Here is a 20,702-nt window from a genome sequence, read left to right as displayed (position 1 = left end):
AGGGGCTCGTACCCCCAACCCCTTTACCCACCCACCTTAAATGAAGACAAGAGCCGTTATTTTGGATGGGAGTAACCATACAACAATAACATAGACCTAAACAACGCCAGCTGCTGGGTTCCATAGTGTTAATGGGCCGATTGAGTAGTGGCGTTATGTGGCAATGGGCCTGCCACCGCCCCACTGGACCTGGTACCCTAGAACTTACCCCAGCAGTTATACCTTCCTCACAACTTCCCCCTCTCTAGCCGTTAACCTTTCATCACCCTGCTTAGCTCATTTTCACTTTTTATCACTCTTAATCCTTTCCACGCCCTTCTCCCTCCATTATCCCTTTTGTCACGCGTATCTTCCTCCCATTAGCCTTCCACACCCTTTTCGGTGACCAAAGCCATTCCTTATCACCTCGTTGCCCTTATCTCTATCTCGCACTTATACTTTTTTTTTTCTCCTCATCACTTTCCTTATTTCTTTTTTCTTCTTCCTCACCCTTATTTCTCCCTATTTAATATGTTTCAAAATCTGTTTCGATCTGACCCTGGGGGTCGCCATATTCCCGATTAACACAACTAACATTTTTATTAAAGTAAGACCTTTTCGGGTAATTTTCCTGCTTCTCCATTCCTTTGCGACGCTCCTTGATCTTTTTTTAATGTTCCTGCAAAACAAACCTTTTCTTTCATCGCATTAATTAAATTGAACGCAACATTTTTTCCTTGTTGTTCGCAAAACAAATCATTTAAACATATGGTAAAAAAAATGATAATTACTCTTCCTTTGTTGTTGTTTAATTGCTTTGAAATTTCCACGCGCAACCATATCCAAAGGACTAAAAAATAGAATTATTTATCATATATTTTACTGAGAGGGGGGTAGATCAGTGGAGCAGCCTCCCAGCAGAAGTGGTAGAGGGTAATACAGCGAGGGGATTAAACATGCATGGGATAGACATACGGCTCCGTCCGGTCCTGTTAAGCAGAACGCAAAATTTGCCCAGCAATTATATCAAATTTATTAAAAATGTATTTATTGCGAGTTTTCTGGAATAAATATTTAAATGCCGCCCAGATCCCGTTTTCTTTGCTATTATTTTTTGTCATTATTGCCTTTTTTGACTTGTTTTCAAGAACATCCAGTCTCGCGAAGCCTCCTCGTTACAGCCGAGCGATATCTCTGAATTTCACTGCTGTTTACCAATAATCCGTAATTTACGGAAATTGCAGTCCTGGTCCTCGTTAAGCGAATCCTTTTGGAAGAATAACCGTCATTTGTGAAATTTAATTTGCGGCTCGGTGGCCGCCGCGCTTTGTTTACCGCGACTTCTCAACCCTTCTGTAAATTAGGATCAGGTACAAGGACTGAAAATGCTATTTTAAGCTATATATATATATTTTTTTTATTATTTTTATTTTTTAAATAAAACCACATATTTGTTCTTTTTGCAAATAAAAAGAATCTACATAGAAGGTGCTAAGGGGAAACATGAACAAGTTGTCCTCATGCAAAGTTCTAGAATTTCATTATAGACTTCAAATTTATTTATTTTTTAAATATTTTGGGAATTTTTTTACCTATTTTTCACCAAAGGTTATCTTATAAACGGGAAAGAACCTGAATAAATAATACATATTATTTAATATATTTAAATATGTTTTTTTCCCAACAGAGCTGAATAGTTCCTCCATTTTCCACGATCTGCCGCCCGGCTAGCGTCGGCCAGCGGCCACAGGGTCAAAACTGGGTCCAATGGACATTATAATGGTGGTCCGACATCTAGCCGGTTACCAGGGAATGATGGATCTCATGAGTCTGGCATCTCGAGCGGTAACACGACTTGTCTACTGTGCCCAGATGCAGAGACATTGGCAGATAATCCAGAATCGAGATCATATCAACTGGTTTTCATTGTTTTCGCCCCAAAATCAAAGGAACAAAGACTTTTCATATAACAAAGACACAGAGAATCTGCTGGCAGATCGGCCCCCATTCGGCCCCCGTCTAGTCTGCCCGTTTCTCCTGCTGTAAAGACTCCAACCTCAATCAGTCGTTGGTCTTCTCTTAAGTTCAGGAGCCGTATGTCTATCCCGTGCATGTTTAATCCCCTCACTGTATTACCCTCTACCACTTCTGCTGGGAGGCTGTTCCACTTATCTACCACCCTCTCAGCTGCTGATTTGAAACTTGTGGCAGTCGGCAGGATTGTATGTTCAGGTCTCAGAATATTCAAGATGTTTTAGTGACAGACCTTTTCGCACCTGGTTTGCTCGGTATTAGGGATTTTAGTAAATTGATTCTGGAATCTGCTGCTTCTTACTGGAAGGTTGTGCGTTGGATCCCATTACGATTATTGATGAGGTGTGAGCACCAACACACAGGCAACCAAAATGTCAGGGGAGGAAAAATCAGTCGATGGATGTTGAAAATTACCATCTATTGATCTGCCAAACAGCACTAATATGAGAGTTATTGATCGTTTTAGGTGAGCAGGTGCAGAAGCCCCATAATCCAACTTAGACAAATAAAGTATTGCGTGTGTTAATAAGACCACGCTTGGGCAACTGATTCGTACAAAGCCCCAAAAATTAGCCCAGACCCCCCACGATTCTGACGACAGCTGCTGCATCTTCTTCATCTTCTATCTTCTCCTTTCTCTCTTTTCCCCGGCACCACCATATTGCCCCCACGGAGCTGGGGATGAAGACTGAAGGTAGAAGATGAAGAAGATGAAGCAGCGATCGTCAATTGGTCGTCAGAGAAGGTGTGCAAACACTTAGAGAGCATGAGAGAGATTGTATTAGAATGAAAGTGTGAGTGAATGAGAGTGAATGCTCCTGAATTATCAGCCAAACCGAATGAGCTGGAAACTACATTTGTTGCCTGAAAACGAATGGGCCGACAACTTAGTCCAAATCATTTTTAGCCCATTTGCCCTTGTCTAGAAGCTCTTTCTTGCCAGAGCTACCATGGAGGTATGAAATATTTGCCGGCTACCATGGTTCTTTTGCCCTTGAAAGTGAGCGGAAACATCAGAAAATACACGCTGTAAATGCGAAGGAATTAACAATGCCGTTTGCAATACTTAGAATGTATTAAACTGTTTTATCCACTTTATTATTAATTTTATGCTTAATTTATTACGCGCCGTCATATTACATACTACTCAGCGCTGTACAATTAAAATGGGCAATAAGGATCCTGCCCCTGAGCTTTCCTGAAGGTCCCGCTGGTGAGCTTACAATCTAAAATAAATGATATGGGTACTTGAAACAAAAAGGAGAAGGACAGAGAAGAAGAGCCGCTAAACGTTACAGGACTTTGCATTGAAAGGACAATAAATACGGAAGCTCCCCAGAGGTCGCTAACAGAGCAGGAGCTTCAGATGAATAATTGATGATTTTCATTCATCTCTCAGAGATTACATATTTTTCGTACGCAATTAAAAATGAATAAGGCTGGTTAAAATAGTTTTTTGCTGGGTTATGGCTCCAGGCACTTCCACCGGTCTGATATATTAATGGAGAGGATCTAAATTATCGAGATACACGTTCAGCAAGCATTTCTTTTGGGCTATTTTTCTGATACTCCTTTCCCAGCAAAGGAGCTCCCGCCAAACCCGAGCCCACCTCCTTACCTGAACTGCAGATTTCCCGCGCAGTCCTGCAAGGCTGCCCTCGAGTTGCTCCCTCACAGCGTCTCTTCTCTTGCTCCGCCCAGGAACAAGGCGGAGTCGCGGGAAGTGACGTCACATCACGTGACTCCGTTTTGTTCCTGGGCGGAGCAAGAGAGGAGACGCTGTAAGGGAGCGGCGAGAAGGCAGCCTTGCGGGACTGCGCGGGATTACCGGGACCCGCAGGTACAGTGCCTGACCGCCCGCTCCCGCCTGCTAGGCCCACAAGTTTTTTTGGAGGGTCCCGTGGGACCTGCCTCCCAATGCCGTCCTCTAGTATGCACTCAGTATGTTGTATGTATTCAGCATGTAGTATGCACTCAGTATGTTGTATGTATTCAGCATGTAGTATGCGCTCAGTAGTATGTTGTATGTATTCAGCATGCCGTATGAATAAACATTTCAGGTATTCATTTCATCAGGGATGTCAAATCCTTCTTTTGCCGCGTGATTAGCCCACTTTTGACATCATAGGGGACAGCGTAATCCATCCGACTGACTACGTTAGCCCGGTATCTGCTGTCAAAACAGTGTAAAAAAAAAAAAAAAAGAAGCTTAAATTAAATACGCACTAAAGTAGAATTTTCATTAAGCAGATAAAGCGCGCCGTCAGTCACACTGTGATAATTGTAGTTTTGATTTCTTTTCGACGGGACTATTTCCATAGACATGGAGTGGAGATAATTGAAGGTAGATCATTCCCCGAACATTTTAATGTCGTTTAATAGAATTCCAGTTTGTTTCCCTAAATAAAGTGACAGCGCCAAACCCAATATAGTCTTTTGCTTCGTTCAAGGTTCCGAGGCAACACAAAATGATTTTTTTTTTTTTTTTTTTAATTAACCCATGCTCCGCTGGAAAATATAAGTGACGCGTTTTCACAATTTCTAATTTTTTTTATGTTTCGTACAAAAATGACTGTGTTTATTGCAACAATTGTTACTGAACATATTACAAAATAATATGAGAGACATTATAGCCAAGGATGGGCAGGGACGTTCCTCATGTGTCATAAAAAGAGCCAAACGCACTCTTAGGAAGTTTTTTTTTTTTTTTTTTTTTTTAAATGTGCTTGATTTAGGTGAAATGTAATTTACATTAAGCAGAAGCATCCGTATCCAATTACCTTCTTGTAATCAGATTGCGCTAATTGTATATTTGATTTCAACATGAATATTTACACAGAGATGTCTACGAGTACCGATAATCGGGGGTGCCACGCACGGATGGTTCTTATTAAAAACAATGAGTTCCTTATTGAAACCATTGCTGAAATTCCAAGTTCTTTAAGGCATGGATGGAGGTGGGTTGTTGGGAAACCTGTAGGGTTTTGTCCGTGGATGGTAAAGGTGGACCTACTCAAATAGCTTAAAGGCTCATTGGCGTCTGAGCCAGAATGTACCAAAGAGTCCTTCAAGAGAAGAAGCAGTCTCCTCTTGGACCAGCCTGGCCATCTGGCAAATGCCCAGTGGGCCACCAGTCAACATTGCTCCATACTCACTCGAAGTGTCGCTCCGGAGGCAAATTGGGTGCTGCACTGTTGATATGCCCGGCCGCAGAGTAACAACACAACAGCCGTTGTGTTGGGGCTGCCTCGCCATCTTCTGTCCAGCCTTGGTCTCTACTGAGAGAGCACTCCATGCGTTTGCCTGTCTTGGTCACCCCTCGGCTGTTTGATTGCTATAGCCAACTAAACTCAAAGTGCCATCACTCATCTCGGGTCTGTTTATCCCAGTTTCCTTCGAGACAAGAAGTTATTTCCACTTTTCAGAATAAGAGAGTTTTGTGCACCAAAAAAGCGTAGCTGTCAAAACCTCTGTTGCTAATCGTCTGTTCCTCCGAGAAATGACCACACATGATTGAGTAGGTTCTTGGCTGCCATCTTATTTTGACTTTTAAAGGAGGCTTCGAAACTTTATTTAGCCTCATTAATTTTCATTCTTGGCAGGACTATGAACATAATGTACTGAGACAAATAAATCGATCGAGACAAATGCCTTCTGGTAACGGCGAGGCAATTATTCTGAGTAAGGGACTAGTTTGGCAAACATGGACTACCAGCCAAACGGAGCTTGCCTTCTGCTCCAGGGAGCAGTTACGCTGGAATAGAAAAGGGTCCTCCCCAAACTGTTGGAAGCATCGAATTGTCCAACATGTCTTGGTGCCGAAATGAGTCTGGTGTGGAAGAACTTGGCCGGCCACACAGAACCCCGACCTCAACCCCATAGAACACCTTTGAGATGAACCGGAACGGAGTTTGCGAGCCGGGCGTCTCGTCCAACATAAGCGTCTGACCTCACAAACGCTCTACTGGATGAATGTGCAGAAATTCCCACAAAAAACTCCCCAAAATCTTGTGGAAATCCTTCCCAGAAGAGCGGAAGCCGTTATATCTGCAAAGGGGGGACCGACTTCATATTAATGTCTATGGATTGAGAATGTGATGTCATCAAAGTCCCTGTTGATGTAATGGTCAGGTGTCCCGATACTTTTGTCCATAAAGTGTATATAGATGTCTGTGGGTTCCTTTTTTAGTCCCCCCCCCCCCAGAATGCACATGGCTCGGCCTTTTCTCTATAACCTACTTGACAACAAATGGAAAAAAACATCCTTTTTTGCAATATTAGTCACACTAATGGAAAAAAAGGCCGAAGAGACAACAGCAGCTAAAGATTAAAGGACAATAAACATCTGGCTTCGAAGAAACGTCGAAATAAATTACCCTTCAAAAAGAAGAAAGCGTTAAAGTCTCCGGACTCCTTTTTTTTTTTTTTTTTTTAACCAAAAAACATCAGTTTCAAGCTACGATATTTTCGAGCTGCGACATCTCTGGCCCTTGTTTTCACGCCGATGCCGCTTTCAACCTCGGAGAAACCATTTACTGTATTTTATCAGCAAAACCCACATTTCACTCAAGCTCTTTGATGACACGCACACTTTAATCATGTTTTTTCCCTTTCTCCTGGCCTTCGCAAATAAAAATACAGAAAAAAATGTGATTATTTAAATCACATTTTAAAAAAAAATTTAATAAAAAAGTTTCCATGGATTTTCAGTAAAGATTGGCGCTTAAAAAAAAAAATAGCGCGAAATGCCAAGTGTATTATATTTAAATTGACTTTAAGAAACAAGGAAACTTTTTTTTTTATCGTTTCTGTGTATTTTCACACTCGTTGATATGTAAATCTGGAATTTAAGTTGCTCCATATAATTAACGAGCCAAATGAGCCGAATATTAGCCGACTAACGCAAGCAATTTTCTTATGCGTTCCAAATGAGGCCAAGATGGGACTTTGCGAAACGCGTCAGATGAGACCTTCTGGCCTTCATTGAACTGTCCATCCGGCCCTCGACAAGGGCTGATATTTTTTTATGTGCCCCTTTTTTTTTATGAGCTCCTATTTTTCAGGGGTTTTTTTTGCGACTTGTGACCTGGTATACGAACCAGGACTTTAGAGGTGTAGAAGAAGGTCGGCCGTTGAGGCCAGAATTGGAGACGTTTGTTGGCCTCTTCAACCTCCTTTCCTCTATAATGAAAACTCAATGTGTTTTCTGGGGAAATATGTAGATAATAGAAAAATTTATCCAAAATATTGCATACCTGAACGACTATTTGAGATAAGAATTCAGACGATATTAAAAGAATCCCTGCCGCTTCGTCCTCCAAGCAGAGAAAGCTGAAATAATAGTCTTTCTGCCATTAATTGACCGGACGAAGCCGTATTTCTCCATTTCTTCAATAAGGCAATAATAGGAACATTATTTTTCATTACGCCAGATGGACAGAAGGCATCTGTAGGGAGCAGCGAGAGATTCGTGTTTTAAATCCAAGCTACATATATTTTACTGAACCCTTTACATTTCGAGAGAGATGTTACAATCAAAGATTTTTTTTTCTTTAACCATTTTTTATAATAAGGAGAAGACTGGCGCTAAGTATTCCATTCATCTTATCTGCTTTCACCCATTAATTTTATATATCCATTTTTTTATAATTTTTTTTTTTTTTTTTTTAAGGAAAATGAGCATTTCAAACAGTTTGAAAAAAAAAAAAATAGGAAAAAAGAAATCTGTGTTCTACATTCCTATATCAGAGCAGCGGTATATAATTTCCATTTTTTTTGTGTGGAAAACATATATTTATATAAAATGTGATTTTTCAGTCTTTTTGAGGGCACAGTTGGTGGTTTCGTGTCCAGTCAGCCATGAGAGAGCCTGATCAAAGTTGTCATCTTTTGAAGACATATGGAGAGGCAGCGTGGAACGGAACGGAAGCGTCCTGACCTCCCTTAGAACGTGAGCGGAAGAATATCCCGTTAATAGTCTATCGAGATGTTTCCTTCTTCCAAATGACCATGCAGCGCCCTGCCTTCCGTGTAGAAGACCAGATTTTTCACAGATTTTTTTGGTGACTCCTCCTTTAAAATGTTAATTATTAAAATTGCCTTTTTTTTGTACTATTATCATGATTTCTCATGCACGTGGAAGAATGTCCCGCATTCCACCATAACGATTATTATAGAAACATAGAATCCGACGACAGATAAGAAACAATCGGCCAATTTCCAAAGACGGTTGCCAATTTTTTATGAGTCTAGCTGGATTCCCAGCAATGGGAGAAAAAACTATTATAAAGAATATTCTTCTTCGGATGAAAAACCAAACATTGGATCGGCTAACCGACAATTAGCTTTGATGACGTCTCATCCGCTATTAGAAGAAGACAGGAGACTGTAAAGCTAACGTGGAAGACAATTTCTCGGCTCATCGGCCGGATTCTTTTGGCTTCCTTGCCGTTCATTTAAGTTTTATAAATCTCGGTGATGTAGAAACGTGCGTCTAATTAAGATCATTTTAACAATAGGTCCTAGAAGCGTCTTGTCTAAAGGTGTTCCAATTATAGCGGAGAGACAGGGAGCCAGAATAGGAACGAGGAACAGATTAGTATCTCTCTCACACAAAGGGAAACAAATTACATGTCGTGGGGAGCCTGAAATATTTCTCGGCAAAGAAAATCACTTCCATGGAGTCTAACTACCGGTCTTGTATCATAATCTCATTTTATTGCATTACATGACCAGGTATCGACCTGAGTAACGTACAAACTACAAAGTACCTCTTTTTAATGTTCATTCTTCTCCCCTCATTTATTTAGGGGAACACTATTTAGGGGCACATGCTCAGGAAGCATACTTAAGTGCACTTCCTGTTTTCAGTAGAGCCAGGCAGTGGGTGGGGTGGAAAAAACGAGACAAAAGTCTTCTCCAAACACAACAGAATGAAGGCAGATTTTCAGGCACAAAATGCGTTGGTGTCCATGGCCTCCAATATGTATTATTATTACTATCTTTATTATTATTAATTATTTATTATTATTTTTATTATTACTATAAAAAAAATTGGGGACTCTTTTTTTTTTTGCATCGGACCGATTCTAAGATCCATTTTTTTCAGAAATTGCTCGTAATCACTTTTTTCCCACCATAGGATAAGGGCGCCTGTGTGTAGAACATGTCGCTTTTACCCCCCGGGGGGGGAATTGTCTGCTCTTCTCTCTAATCGGCTTATTGAGGTCAATCATTAAACAGACCAAAAAAATAGCAAACATTAAAAAAAAGCATCTGTTTGCCCTCCAGGATCTAAAAAACCAGAAGAACATTTTTATTGAGACCCCAGACGGCGTCAGTAAGAAGAACATCTAAAAAATGTCCTCTCAGAAGACGCGTTCTGTATTTCTGGGCTCAAACGGCTTCATGTCACAAAAACAAACGTTTTTAACCACTCTGTGTTGGTCGGTAATGTTCCATTATAAAGATATTTTTTTTGTATATTTTTCTGTAATGCCCTGCTGTTATAAAGAGATGTTAACGAATAAAAAAAAACATCATACCTCCCAACAGTCCTATATTTTTACAGCCTAAAAGGAACTGGATCATCATTCTTATGCGACGTTCTGGAAGACATCACTTTTTCTATATTATTCCGTGATTAGATAAATAAAACAAAAAAAATATATACTATTGACGATAATCCACACTATATGTTGATGTTTAGGCTGCAGGGGGGAAGTCATTTGTCGATCCACTTCACTTTGCCTCAACACTCCACAAAGAGCTCTCAAGAGCAAGTGCAACCATGAATTGCTTCCCTCATCCTCTTGAAAAGCTGTCAACAGCGAACTGAAAACCCATCATTCCATTTCAAAACACATTCGTTTTGCCGACTATGAAGATAACGCAGCGCTGTCAGCATCCCTATGGACACCGGATCCCATTTCTGTCTCTTTAAAGGCAGCTGAATCGTTTTCCCGCCGCGCAAGTTCTCCAGGGGGGTCCTGGTCACCGATGGTCCTCATTAATGGATAAAAAAGGTGCCTTGAAAAACCTGTATTTACTCTCATTCGCTCAACATAAACGAACGGAATACACAGTTATGTCGTGTCGCTGACACGAGAGTACAAATTGACGTTACTATGGTAACCCTGCATCAGCACCAAACGGTTTCCTTAATGCTCTGGCCTTGATAGATAAAATATATCATTTTTTTTTTAAATAATGTATCTACAGTTCTGAAACATTTGATGTAACAATCGGGCTGGAGTGGCAAGTAAGAATTTTTGTATAAAAGTTAATATTTTTGGAAATATTGTACACATTTCCAGATTAAATATCAGTAAAAAAGTATATCTATATATATATATGCACATTTAAAGCATTTTTTTAAATGTAATCAGAGTTTCTTTGCCATTTAACAGATTTTGGGACTTCTGCCCATGAACAGATTCATTGCATTATTTCAAAGTTAGTGTAAAGCGTGTTATACATTATTATACCTTTCAACAGTTGTTAAAAAAAAACTATTTAAATGACTCAATTCGACAATTATATCTAAAAGGCAACAGCTTGAATTTAAGAGTCAGCTTGGAAAAAAAGAAATTGGTGGCAGCGGTGGGATTTTTTTGAAATATTAAAATTAACGATGACTCCTCTAGGGGGGAAAAAAGGGAGCTTTGTCATTTTGTGTCTTTACTCCAAGCCAATTTCTATCAGTTTTGGCAACAAAGTAACTCAAGTGACAGAGACGCAACAATATGCAAATTTCAGTGTGGTCTGCGAAAGGGAACAATATGTTCTCACTTTTAAATATTAGAAGAGTACAGAAAGATGGAACGGGTGCATTTTATGTGTTGGACACGAGAACTCCGCCATCTGCCAAAAATATTGACACAATTAATACATTTTTTGTTGTTTTTTTCTCCCTTAATTTTCTGCTTAAGGGTAACTGCCGGCTTCACAATTTTTAACATAATTGCATTTATTTATTACAAAATTTTGCCATATTTAAAAAAATATATTTTGTTTAAAAATAAGTAACTACCGGTATTTATTTATATTTATCTCCCATGGCATAGACTTTGTATTATATTTGGAAATGACTTGACGAATATGAACGGCATACCTTCGAACCTCCACCCCCCAGTGACGCCATGAAGGTGCAGCGTCACCCAAACTGGCAATTCTACGCATGTCGCAGACACCAGAGAATGAAATCCGAATCCCGCTGTCCCGTTGAGCTCAACCTCTGTCCATCAAAGTGGAAGAGAGGTAGAGCTCGGTGGGACTGCATAACAGAGTGGCAAAATCAGGACTGTCCAGCGCAAATCGGGACAGTTGGAAGGTACGCAATGGTGTCTCTGGCTCAGCGAGTCTGGATGGTAATTGATCTCTAGGCGCTCGGTTTATTGATTGGAAGAGTTCCAGAATTTTCATTAGTCCGTAACTGGTTCTTATCTCGTGTTGGTGAAAGTAAAACGTTTCGATCTGTGTTCGCGGGACAGTCAGACAATCTGAACTATTTCACTCTTTACCAAAAAATGGCGCATCGTTTGGGTATTTGAATTTATGAAAAAATGCATTATTTGGTATCATTAAAGAAAAACAATATCCCATCGATTTAACGCTCCGCCATCTTTCTAATCCCATCCATCTGTAGAAAAATATCCAAAAATAAAACATTAATAAAAAAAAGTGTATTATAAAATTCAGATCTGGGGCTCCTGCTCACGTGTCGAGCTCGTCTCTGTTTGTATTCTATTATATATACAATGACATCATCTAATTACAATATCGAAGGCACTTTTTTATTTAGCAATCGACCCAAAAAAATGGTTTCAAAACACAAGCGACCTTTCCAGGTTATGAAAACATAACAAGCAGAAATGTGACTTATTGAGTGATAAGATCGATTCTGACATTAACTGCCCGTCCCACCGAGACCATCCGTAATCCTACACGCCTTAGACGCCAATCAATGGCCAAGTGAACGTGGACAGACGTGGACAGGATAATCCCTTGGTGGGGGGGGGGTGACAGGTAGTACTTGACTTCTTCTTCCTACTTTCATTATCATGAAACACGTTCCAAAGACTCTGGCGACTGGAAACAACACTTACAAACTTTTACAGATGAGGCTCGTTGGTTTGTGTTCACATCTAGAATGATACAAAGTAACACGTTGGGTTCATGTCCATGGCTGTCAACGGCGGTCATCCACATCTTGGCTGCCTTTAAAATTGTGGTTGGGTGGACAATTGGTGGAATATTGTCCAAAGTTCTCCGGTTGACAAAAAAAAATGGCCCAACCGGTCCCAATAGGTCCCAAATGGTCCAAGATAAAGCTAAAGGTTTTCTTTAAGGAACAGAAGGAGGAGGTGGTTGAACATCGGTGGCTCATGGCGAGAATGGACAGAGCTACCATGGAACCATGGACGCTTCTCCTGCACTTGGCCAGAGGGCCATCCAAAACGTCCATGGCATCAACATCCCCCCCCAGTAATCCCAGTATGGCTGGGATATGGTTATAACTGGGTTAAATATTTTAGCCCCACCCACCTCTTTATAACGATACAAGGGATTTTCTGGAAAGGCTTCATGCCGACGACGTCCCACCATTCAACCGAAGACAATAACTCATAACACAAACAAGACCGGTTGATATAAAACATTATTCAGATACTTGGGTATAATTAAAAGATGTTTTTACGAAAAATAATCGTTAAATAATAAGTGTATTTTTTAAAATCGTAATGATGAAGACTGGTCTCAGTTTAATGGATATAAAATAGCTTCTGGAATATCTTCTGGATACGTAAAGCAGAGGAATTAAAAGCGACTCCATATTCGTTTTGGCCAAAGAACAGGAAGAATGTAAAATGCCAAGAATATATTTTCTCTCCTACCCTAATTGCGCAGGCAGGGTTATAATTAAGTCCTGATGCACGGCAAATAATACCATTCCGTAGACGGTCGCGAAGAGCTATCAGCTTCGGGCTGGAAACGGCATCAAAATATTCTGTTTATTTAAAGAGGAACTGATGCCATCGCAGCTTTTGACCTAAGTACGTTTATTGAACGCGTTTGTGTTTTGCTTTTAAAGTCGGTGGCAGCCTGTGGCAGATCCAGAATTATCTCATCAATGTCCTCCTCTCCCTTCTTCCAAGACGAAAACCCAAGGCCATATTAAGGCTAAAACAGGGCTGAATGGGTCTGATGTGCCGCCAAACTCTATGTTTCTTCTCCCGCTGCCCTTACAAAGGCTGCCTGAACCAATCAACGACAATCGGCCACTTAAAAATATTAAATGCCGAAATAAAAAAGAAAAAGAAAAATGTAGGATTTGGGAAAAGTGACAGATTTGGTTAAAAGGCTGCGCATAGTATACGTTTCTGTTATGCTATAAACAAAGGGTGGGCAACGCATTTCGCCACGGATCTGTTTATTGCCTTCTCTAGAGCTAAATCGCATAAAATGTAAATCCAGTTGTCGGATTCCAGCTGTTATCCGCGGAAGGCCTAATCACCGCAACCGGCTTTCCGCTGGGAGGCTGGGCATTAGCGGTAACGGAGGCGACAGGGAAGGTGTTTAGGATTCGTATTCTGTTCCCGCCTCGTTTAACACGGAATTAAACCCTGCGATCCCCTCATACCCAGCAAACATTCTGACCTCCTAGACAAGAGGGGCATCAGGGGAGGAAAGAGGGGCACAGGGTGTGGGGCCAAAAGAGGATTAACCCTTCTAAACTGGGACACTTGGGTCGTATGAAATAGCCTAGGTTTGCGTCATGAGAAACAAACCCTACAACGCGTGAATGTACATCTATAAGGAATCAGTCAGGGGATGAATGGCTTTTATAATCACCTCCCGGACCCCAGCGCCCGATTAAGCTGCAAAAAAATAAACATTTTGAGAGATCGCCTCTGGCCCGGAAGGCTTAGAGAGCAGAATAATCCGCATTCACAGCTGCGGGACGGCAGATACGCGGCGCATTTGTATTCAAGCCGCGGTTTCATTAGGAGACATGAGAGGTAAGCCGAGCAGAGCCTGTTCTGCGCACGTTAATAAAGCCTGATCGGGGTAGCTACATCGCTACTTGGAATGATCATACAGGTTTAACCCCATGTGAACCGCGGAGTTGCCACTTATAATGGAAACAAAGGGTTAAGATGCAAATGACTGGCACAGGAAATCAGATAATGATACTAAATATACGAGTTACGGGTTTACGGATAGACGAGGAAGAATTGTCACTTTGATGGCATTTTGCTTAAATAATTTCATCAATTAAAACTGCGTATAGCTTGTGGTTTGTCGTCATCGTGTAATTGGCCTGGAGATATTTGATGTAAGGTGGGGTTGGTGGCAGCCTGTGGCAGAGCCGGCAATTTCTAATCAAGTTCTGTCTGAGCCAATCAACAACAATCAGCGACTTAACGAGAGGGGAGAGATAGACATAGAACAGGAAGTCACCATGAATGCGCCCGCGGGGGTTCACATAAGGTGGGATTCTACATAGGACTGCTTTAAGCTCTAAACATCATGCGTTTGTGAGGTTTATTTAGGAAAATTTACTATAAAATGTAAAATGTCTTAAAAAGTAACCAATTTTCCTTAAAAGAGTCCACAAAAGGTAAAACGTCTATAATAAAGTAACGCACCAAACGTCACGAGGAATCACACGTTGGCTCCCTAGGCTTCATGATCAGTATCTTTTTCAAATGAAGATCTGAGGAAGCTTTGAAGGACTTCGGAGAGACGCGGACCATCTGGACGTTAATTAAACGCCGACGCAGTCTTAATAAGAAATGAAGGAGTCAGGATGTAGCCGTAACGCTACGACACGGAGATACATGAACGGCAAATCACTCCAGATTAAGTCTATTAGCCGGCGATACGGGCAACATTTCAAAATAAAATACGATTTCAAAAAACACAATATCCATAAAAAATACACATTGGATCTTCTATCTACACATTTATATTATATATATATATATATATATATACATGGTTTTTACTGAAAACATGGGTAGTAGGAATAGTCTTCAACCAATGGTTCTAGGTGGACCTCCAGAACTGGAATGGCCTTCATCACAGATGTTCTTGGGGTGATGGGTTTTTGTAAAATTCTATAAATTACCTAAAAAATGTATTATTTCTTACGTCATTCTACAGAAGTCACAAAGATATTTCCTTCAAGTTAGAGAAGAGTTTAGATGTGGAGATCACCAGATGTTGTCCTATCCAACCAAAGCATCCTCGATGGAATGTTCTTCTAATTGTAACAACCGTATTAAAAATGATTTTTGCCTTCTGCCGAGTCATCCAAAAAGGGGCCGTTTCTGAGCCTGAATTTAGTCGACTGCTCCCCCCCCCCCCAGCCCACCATAACAAACTGGATACTGTTTCTGATGTATGCTTTGTTCATTACGACTCAATTTCCGTTCGTATGAAGCACATTTCACAGACCGGAGAAATGACATTTATCTTCTGAAAAATGCAATATATATATAAAAAGGTCAAGCGCTAATATAGAAATGTATCAAAACACGCGTGGACGGGAAGGGTGTTTATACAATGATGAGGATCGGCTGGGTTTAGTGGAATTAACATTCGATAAATTAACTCTGGAAGGGTAGGAGCGGTTGAATGAAAAAACGTTCCTTAAGTAAATTCAGGATTTAATTATTTCTGCCAGAGACGTCCAGGCAATTAGTGGGTCGCAGGTCTTCACCGTAGACAAGAAATAGGTCATGTCTCTTAAATGGTGCCAAAGACTTGTAAGAACCGGGATAGGGGTTTGGAAGAAGAGCCGACTCACCTGGATTTCCCGCTAGTCACGGAGCGAGGTGGCCACGTAAGTCAACAAAGCATACGTTCAGCACCCATATATTACATAGGCTCAGCACTCGGATAGGTTCTTGGCCACGTCGCTGCTGCCCATGGGTTCAAAGACTGAAAGATCCGTTTATCCGTTGGCCAAGAGGATCCCTTGACTTGTGTCAAAGACCCAACGACACATCCAGTGGGCCTCAGAGCCTGTTTCATTTCATGGAGACCCCAAAAGCTTAATATTCCAGAATCTCGGTTGGGAAATGGTTTGGCTTCTGGGTCAATTTTTTTATGTAACTTTTTTTTTTGCGAAAAACTACTTCTCGAAGTAGCAGAATCTACACAAAACCGTTCCGATCACCTCTTTATACCATTTTCAAACGTGGGATTGGCTTGGATCATGGAGACCCTCTAGTAACCCGGACACAGGTCATCTGCCCTACAGAATGATAACGATTTAAAAAGTTACCTAAAACAAACCACATCCACCCAGAAATAAGAAGTTAGAACATTTTATTGAATTCTTTGTTTTAAGACACTGTGCAATATGATGAGATCATTCTAATTATATATATATCGGTAGCAGACGACTACTTCTAACAATCCTCTATAAATTGACATTTTCTGTACAGGAAGTACATTTACAGAGGGTGCGGAGCGGCGAAGCTGGGTATATCCTATTGCTGACATGCCACGCCTCCTTTAGAGTTTGTCGACCAATCAGAGACAGGAAAGAGTATGGACTGTACCAAGTAAAGGCCGAGCTTCCCCTCCCCCTCGATTCAGCGCTCTCGGCTTTAGTGTTATCGGCACGGACTCCATACCATGACACCTATCAAAGAACGCGTTAAAGCAACACGCGTGTGGCAACAGAACACGGCTCCTGCAGCACGAGGCACTAAAATACGTCAAAAAGTAGTGAAAATTATTACAACAGTGGCGGTCGGACCTCAAGATGAACTTATTGCCATTAGTATCACCCAAACCATAGGCGGGGGTGTCACAGAGCCCCCTAAAAAATAGGTTGAAAAGATACATTTTCTGTAATGTATGTTAATGCTTATTTTTCCTTCAATTTTCCTTTCCTCCGTTAAGGTTTTCTCCTTCTTTATCATCGATCATGTATTTTAAGTGCTTTTACACCTTCCAATCATGTTTTCGTCTGTAGTCTATACCCTCCCAGGTCATTCTATCGCCTATTAACGATAAGACGGACAAGCACTTAAGAGAGTATGGCTGCGTAAGCATGGGAAATGATCAGAAAAAAGGAAAAATACCCAAAAAGAACATGGCCTTTATTCTACAGGGGGACAAAAATAACAATTCTCAACCTTCGTTAACCCTATCTCTTCCTATACCGTTTACCCCAAACCTTTTAACACATCCTCTACAAATCCACCTTGTAGTAATCCCTATCGCAAGCCTTCTTAAAACAAATTCCGTACATTTTCCAACCTAACAACTTGCCAGTTTCCTTCATGCTTTTAGGCTACAAAAATCATTTCCATCCCCCGTAACCGTGGCCCTTACCGCGTCCATTTTACCCCCACATTACATCTCCGTTGCTGTTCCAGACTCGCGCCGTAGTCCAAAGTCGAACCCAGAGAACGGCGGTGAAGGTGATTTGTGACAATGAGGCAAAAGATCCCGGGCCTGCGGCCGGTTCACAAAGCTAAAGCGAACCTTCCAAGAAAATCTTTTGATCTTTGCGCATGCAAACAACGCAGAGAACAAAGCGAGCGTGTAGTGGCCCTCTGCCATGTTTCGTGACAGGTGCAGGATAAAGACACAAGTGCCGGCACTCGATACGCTTTCCGCTTTCATGTCGGGTAAACAGCACTTCTTAAAATCCGATCTCCATACTTCACAATAAAACGCAGCCGAGCGGAGTCCAGACCAGGACCCCGCGTCCCCTCCAATAATATAAAAATATATTGTGATGACGTCACAGATTTCGAGTCTAAATGTGGATTTTTTGTGGAGGGGAAGCCATGCCGAAAAAAAATATTAAAATATTTTTTGGGGTGGGAAGGGTAATATAGATTTTTTTTTTAAAGAAACTCTTGAAAAATAAACTATTTTTATTCCTATATAAAATATTTCACTCTCTCTAGCTACCAAATAATCCGTTATAAGGTCTCTTTCGGGTGCCTTCTAAAATATAAAATTACATTTTGGCAAAAACTAAATTGGCACTTTTATGAATACATTGCTATCCAAATCTAGATTTCTAAAAAAAAATAATATATATATATATATATGGTGAATTAACGCAACATTTTATACATTTTATTATTTCTTTATACTCTAGAACTATATTTCTAGAGCAAGTCTAAGCCACGATTAGCTACCCGGGCGGTGATGAACTACAAATCCCATAATCCCTTGCTTGCCGTAGTTCAGTTCTGTGCAAAAGAGAGTAAATCGATGGGGTGCGAAATGCGAATGAATGTGACCTTAATCCGTAATTGAGTTTACCTGCTGGGAGAATAACTTTTTGTGTCTGAACCATGGAATTGGTGACTTGCAAAGCCATTTTTCGGCTATTAGAATCCCAGCATGTTGTTCCCGAAAAGAAACGGTCAGTAATTAACACCTTATCTTTGTTTCCGCCTCCGTCGGAAGATCCTGCTTGACGGGTCTGGTCCTTCAGTCCCTCAGTTTCCGTTTTTAATTAAGCGCCACTGTTTGGCGACGCCAACGCGGTCGTCGGGGTCGACGTCGGGGAAATCGTCTTCGGAGAAGCTGATGTGCAGGCAGGTGTCGTTCGCCGTGGAGAAGGGAAGGGTGCCCTCCACACCCAACTGCTTTACCCAACCGTTGCAGACTTGGGGCTCCGCCATGATCGTTGGGGTATCCTCCAGGTTGTCGTAGCTGCTGGTGATGGAGCGGTAGGTTCCGCTCTCCTCGACGGACTCTCGGTGGAAGGACAGGCCGGGAACTTCCTTGATGGGGGACAGTTCGGAGTTTTCGAAGCACGGAAAGTAGGAGTTTTTAAACGACGGACTGGCATCCTCGGACTCAAACTCAGAAGGCGTAATTGAACAGGAGGTTATGGTGGTGAAACTTGTAAGGTTGACGCTGGTTTGGGTGGCATGGGTGATGCTCTCCGATGACCTCGATTCGGTTAGCTGGCCAGACAAGGCTTTTGTTGACCTCTTCCTGGTGATGGGAGGTGGTGGGATCAGCTTCGGAAAAGAAGGCTGAAGCCTGAGATAGAAAGAAGGAGAACGTAAGAGGAACAGGTCTTAGGGGATCAGTTGTGACTCCCCAAAATAAAAGACTTGAGCAGCAGAGACATCAAAACTCTTGGACTTTTTGGAAGGAACAACAGAAGGAAGTTATGAGAAAGGACAGACCGTTCTCCTTCCAGCTCGCGTGACAACTTGACATTTAGGCATAAAGGCTGAGAATCTACTTTCGGAGCCAGAACAAATAAATCCCGGATTTACACGTCTTTTATCACGGGCGCCATGAAAGGAACTTAAGGTGTAGCAGCCTGAGAAGAAGCTTCCAGAAGAAACGAATTCCTCAAACAGCAGCCTCGGGTTTTAAAAGCGTCTGGAAGCTTCTGAAAGCGGTCTGTTTACCAACTAACTAAACAAACTAATAAATATTCCACCAATGAAAAGCTCCAGAGAAATTTGATTATTTGGTAACTTTTTTTTAATAATAACTCCAGAGTTATTAAGATATTGAGATATCCGACGTTTTCAACAAAATTCTCTAATTTTTTTTACAGATTTTTATTTTTTTTTAAAGCAATCCGAAACAAATTCTTACTTTGGGTCGTCTGATCTTGGACTCTGATCCTCGGTCGTGATGATCTCAGCTCTGTCTGCATGGACCTCGATGACCTCGGATCCTTCTACCCGCCTGCTGGCCATTTCCTTCCCATCCATCGCCGACGTCGGTTTGACCGGACCGCCTTTATCGAGGTTCAAGAGATTGAGGTAGGACTCTCCGATGTTGTTGCCGTTCATAGCGTGCGCGGAGGACGTTGTACCCTGAAGGTTCGATGGCGTTGAGGTGGACGGGAGGTTGATCTCCAAGCTGTACAAGTTCTTTAGGTTCAGCGACAAAGACTGGGCGATGGCTAACTTGTGTAAAGGCCTTTTATCGGCTGTGGGTAGAAACAGATTGCGTTACGAAGACCCCAAAGCCGCTTAATGGCGCTCGTTTACTGTTTATGAACACATTAAGGGACCATGACCTGTCCCAAGTCTCAAAGGAGACCTCATGGCTTCCTTGCCAAAAAGTCTATAGCCAACAGCCTCATAAAAACTCACAGACTTATCCCAACAGTGCTTTAAAGATGTTCAAGCCACGTATTATGGAAGACGCCCGACGCGGGGAACTGACCTGCCTGCTTCGGGTCAGTCTTGACCTCCATTTCTTTCAGCTGCTTGACCAACAGGGAGATATGCTGCAACAAGTCCCGGTTGGTCAGCAACAACTGACGGACTCGAGCCTGGGATTCGACCCGGGCCGCCTTCTCGGCAGCCAGCTGGTCCTTAAGCAACTGCACCTGTACATTAAAACAAAACGACAAGTGGCTTCGGTGAATAGCGGCGACATAGTAGCGGCAGCCTTCCCATTCATTGTCACATCTGCTGCTCGTTTGAGTCAATATAGTATTGGTTTTTTTTCTAGTGTAAATGTGCCTCTTGGAAGGTTGCCACCACCTACTCCTGGATTTTCTGCTAACAACCACTTGACATTATACAGAAGGACAGTGCTAAGTATGTGGACGTGTCTTTGTTTATACATCAATGCTTCTTCTCGTCATGCCTTAAACATGCGCCGTCCATGCACGATGGAAGGAGACGTAAGACAGATCTATCCTCTCCAACCCAAGACCACGAGGA

The 20,702-nt window shown here is 41.7% G+C and overlaps 1 protein-coding gene across 1 annotated transcript in view; it reads right to left on the bottom strand.

Moving 5' to 3' along the window:
* Positions 1-18,154: 18,154 nt before the first annotated feature.
* The window catches only part of LOC128502722 (carboxyl-terminal PDZ ligand of neuronal nitric oxide synthase protein-like), a 44,289-nt gene continuing 41,741 nt past the window's right edge, over positions 18,155-20,702 (bottom strand). Inside the window, exons 9-11 of the mRNA XM_053472616.1 lie at positions 20,197-20,362; positions 19,618-19,957; positions 18,155-19,044 (exon numbers count right to left, since the gene is read on the bottom strand). Of these exons, the coding sequence (XP_053328591.1) occupies positions 18,492-19,044; positions 19,618-19,957; positions 20,197-20,362 (1,059 nt within the window). The 3' untranslated portion in view covers positions 18,155-18,491. The remainder of the gene's footprint in view (positions 19,045-19,617; positions 19,958-20,196; positions 20,363-20,702) is intronic.

This window comes from Spea bombifrons, chromosome 8 (genome assembly GCF_027358695.1).
Source record: "Spea bombifrons isolate aSpeBom1 chromosome 8, aSpeBom1.2.pri, whole genome shotgun sequence".
Classification (NCBI taxonomy): Eukaryota; Metazoa; Chordata; class Amphibia; order Anura; family Pelobatidae; genus Spea; species Spea bombifrons.
The sequence above is the reverse complement of the archived record's forward strand: the minus strand, read 5'-3'. Positions and strand labels throughout refer to the sequence as shown.